Source organism: Lipotes vexillifer, unplaced genomic scaffold (genome assembly GCF_000442215.2).
Source record: "Lipotes vexillifer unplaced genomic scaffold, Lipotes_vexillifer_v1.1 scaffold135, whole genome shotgun sequence".
Taxonomy (NCBI): Eukaryota; Metazoa; Chordata; class Mammalia; order Artiodactyla; family Lipotidae; genus Lipotes; species Lipotes vexillifer.
The window spans coordinates 415,304-418,890 of NW_006774574.1; the positions used below are offsets into that span (position 1 = coordinate 415,304).

Consider the following 3,587-nt stretch of genomic DNA (forward strand, 5'->3'; position numbering starts at 1 on the left):
ATCCATCAGGGGGATAAACATGCCTCAGAACACCTCTTGTTGAACAATAAAAGCTAGCAGTAAAACAGCTTTTAATAACCAGTGCACTCTGTCAAGTTCTTTTACAAAATCATTGAAAATATGTCACTTTTGATGACATATCTTTAATAAATTGCTTAATGACTTTTTTCCCACAGGAAAAGCCAATATATTTGTCTTGTGAATAAAATCTGTCCTTTATTTTTCCGAGGTTTATCGTTTCTGTTTCTTTTATCTCTTTTTATGTGTATCTACTTAATGTTTATTAAAAATGTACCTTGATAGGAAAATGATTCACCAACATCAGTGCCAATAAATTTCTTAAAGAGAAATATTATAGATAATGATATCTGACCTACATATACCCGTTAAACACAGTATTTTGTTCCTTTATATTTGGTGTACTGATGATCACCTACATTCTTCATCTATATTTTCTTTGAGACAAAAGTCTGTGGCAAGTTCAAGACAAGAAAACAATATCTAACTCGATGGTAAAGGCAGTGGATCGACTCAATTTGTTTTTCTCCTCAAAATCTGAGCTGAAATCTGTGGCATGTGATCTCTACAACAAATACTGCAACCTCCCTTGATAAGCTGGCATTGCAACTATTCAGGGAATGGAAGGATGGACAAATTTACAGTCTGAGTTTCTGCTTCTTGCAGTGGTATGCTAATTTCATAAGATTTCAGAGTCATCAAAGGTCTTATTCTTTACAGTTTCCTGGAAGAATGGTGCTTGCTCAGTTGCTTTGCTTTATGAATTATGTGAATTTGGAATATTATTGAGAAAAGGTCCTGGAAAAGTTGCTAGTATAACTACTAATGTTTCACTGCAGAGTGCATATTTTTGCAATTGATATTACCTTTTTCCATCTTCCAACAAAATAAGAGACAAATCACTCCAAGTAAATGTTCTTAGGCCATGTGAAACTATGAGAGGAGAATCACTGAAATCAAATTCACTTTACTTATCTTTGAAATATTTACAATATAAGAGTAAAAAGCAAAATTAGGGCAATCTAGGAACTGTCTTTTTATCCTACTAAAACTTTTAGAGAAAACCACAACACCAAGTCACTTCTACATAATCTCTTCCATTAAAAATTTGGACCAATCTCCATTAAAAAATAATTTTTCTCTAGTTCTGAATCTTAGCATAACTTCTAATTTTGGAATTCAATGCAAGCAATCAGCTATTTAAGATAATCTTGATAAAGAAGGGCTTATGTTTATTTCATTTCTGGTGGAGTTTAAAAAAATTTTTTTATCTAGAACACCTCTCCACCAGTGTTTTCCCATTTTTCTCATTATTTCTGAAAATGTCACTGGTAAGAGAAGTTGTGGAAAAACATTACTAGCATTTGCACAATATTTTTTGTTGATCAGAGATATTGCCTTGTGGATGCTGGAACTATGGACAGCAGCTTTTTCAGACTGAAAACTCAGTATGTGGTTTTTTTGAGGAAGGCGCTCTGTGGAATCCTTTGAACCACAACCATTTTTAAATAACTGGTATAATATTTTCAAGGCCAGCTCAAAGGATTGAAGAGCTACATTTTCAAAGACTCGTCATCCATAAAGCTGCATCTGAAAAGATTTTTAATACATTGGATTGGTTTTGTTGTTGTTTTTGTTATGTTTTTACTTTTTTGCTTCTGAAGGTACTGAAACTCTTTAGTTCACTTGCAACAAAACAACAGAGTGAAGAGAGAAAGGACAGTTTCATCTTTTTTTCTGTACTGTTTTCCACCCCTGCCTCATCCCGCTGCATTCTTACCTGACATTAGTCACACACACGGTGGACTCCAAGCCACTTTTCTCCATCCCACTTTTCTCCATGTAAGCATAGATGTCCCCGTGGGCAAAGGCCACCAGCCACCACATGATGGCGAAGAGCAGCCAGCTGCAGAGGAACGACATGGTAAAGATGACCAGGGTGTGGCGCCATTTCAGGTCCACCAAGGTAGTGAAGATGTCCTGGAGGAACCGTCCTTGCTCCCGGATGTTCTTGTGCGCCAGGTTGCAGGCCCCGCTCTTGGCGATGAAGCGGGCCTTGGGCAGGCGGTCCCTGATGCGCGGTTTGCGCAAGTTCTCCGCGGCGATGCGCGCCAGCACATACTCCTCGGGGATGATGCTCTTTCTGGCCAACATCGTCCCGTCACCATAGCCAGCCTATGCACCTGTCTCCGACCTGCCTCTCCTTCCCTCGAGACCCGTCCTGCAGGAGGGAAACGAAGATTAAAAACTTTTCCCCCTATTTTCCTCACCTCTTCAGTCCTTGCATGTAGGGGTGTGTCTATACATTCCAGGTGACGTGCAAAGCTAAAGGTATGATCTTATTAATCTAAACACGAGCCTAGTTAGTGCTTGAGTTCTTGGATCCCGGAAAAATTACTTGGTCTGAACCAGAACTGTTTTAATATTCCTTATCGTTTTGAACACATAAGAGCACAGCCTTAGTTAAACAAAACCAAGAGCCTTCCTGTAAACAGCAGGCTCAGTGATAATTCTGAAATTACCCGCGTCTGTAGATTAGTGCAAGGATACCAGCACGCGACGTCTATGAGGAAAATTAAGGATCTATTTACTAAACTATTCACATGATGTAGCAATATTAAAAGTAAAGAGAGGAAATTCTTTTTCTGTTATTTTTAGAAATAGGCAAAGGCCGTGAGCTCCTGCGCAGTATAAATGTTTCTTGTAATTCGACAAAATAATAATAAGCAATGTGCTATGTAACCTGAAAATTACGTAGAGGTATTTTAAATTTGAAAGAAGTGTGAGTTGCATTTAAAAAAAAAAAATCCCACTGTAACTCATAATGTAATGGCTTGAAAACTTCTTGACGACGAAGGGATCAAACATACAAGCTGCAGGAAAAACCCGGGACAATAGCCTGCGGGCTGCGGATAGAGTCAATTAAAAGAGTGTGCCCCGAAATTCCATCCGACGCCGTCAACCTCGCCCGTGTTCTGCATTTTCAATCGTTTGCGGGGACGCGTTCAGCCTCCCCCACCCCTCCGCTTAGAGGAGCGTTGAAACTTACAGACTCTGGCGAGCGGGCGCAGCGGCCGCACCTCCCAGCACACGCCGGCCGACCGCGAGCGGGTCCCTCGCTGTTCCATCTCCAGGCGCGGGAGCGGGGACCGCGACTGCCGGAGGGACAGATCCGGGGGCCGCGCGTCCTACGGAGAAGAGTTAAAATAATAAAAGGTGCAGTTGAATCTGAACGCGGGGAGGGCTGGAGGGAGGGGGATGGGTGTCGCTCTTCCCCTCCCCCTGCTCGGCTCGATCCCTTGGCCGCTGCCGACGGCGGAGAGGAGGCTTGGGGAGAGGAGCTGGGGCGTGATGCCCCACAAATCAGCCTCCCACTTCGGGCTTTGACGCGCGCCAGACCTCTGAGGCCGAAATTGCTGAGACGAGGGAGGGAGGGGGTGGGGGAGAGGCGAGACCCGGGGAGGTAGGGAGCCCGCCGGAGGGAGGGGCGACGGGGGGTGGAGGGCGGGGCCTGTAGAACCAGCCTTTTTCCCAGTAGCTGCGACCCCCCGCAGCCAACGTGACACCCA

The 3,587-nt window shown here is 43.4% G+C and overlaps 1 protein-coding gene across 1 annotated transcript in view; it reads right to left on the bottom strand.

Moving 5' to 3' along the window:
- KCNJ8 (potassium inwardly rectifying channel subfamily J member 8) overlaps positions 1-3,202 on the bottom strand; it is a 7,705-nt gene extending 4,503 nt beyond the window's left edge. Inside the window, exons 1-2 of the mRNA XM_007449370.1 lie at positions 3,068-3,202; positions 1,799-2,239 (exon numbers count right to left, since the gene is read on the bottom strand). Of these exons, the coding sequence (XP_007449432.1) occupies positions 1,799-2,172 (374 nt within the window). The 5' untranslated portion in view covers positions 2,173-2,239; positions 3,068-3,202. The remainder of the gene's footprint in view (positions 1-1,798; positions 2,240-3,067) is intronic.
- Between the last annotated feature and the right edge of the window lie 385 nt (positions 3,203-3,587).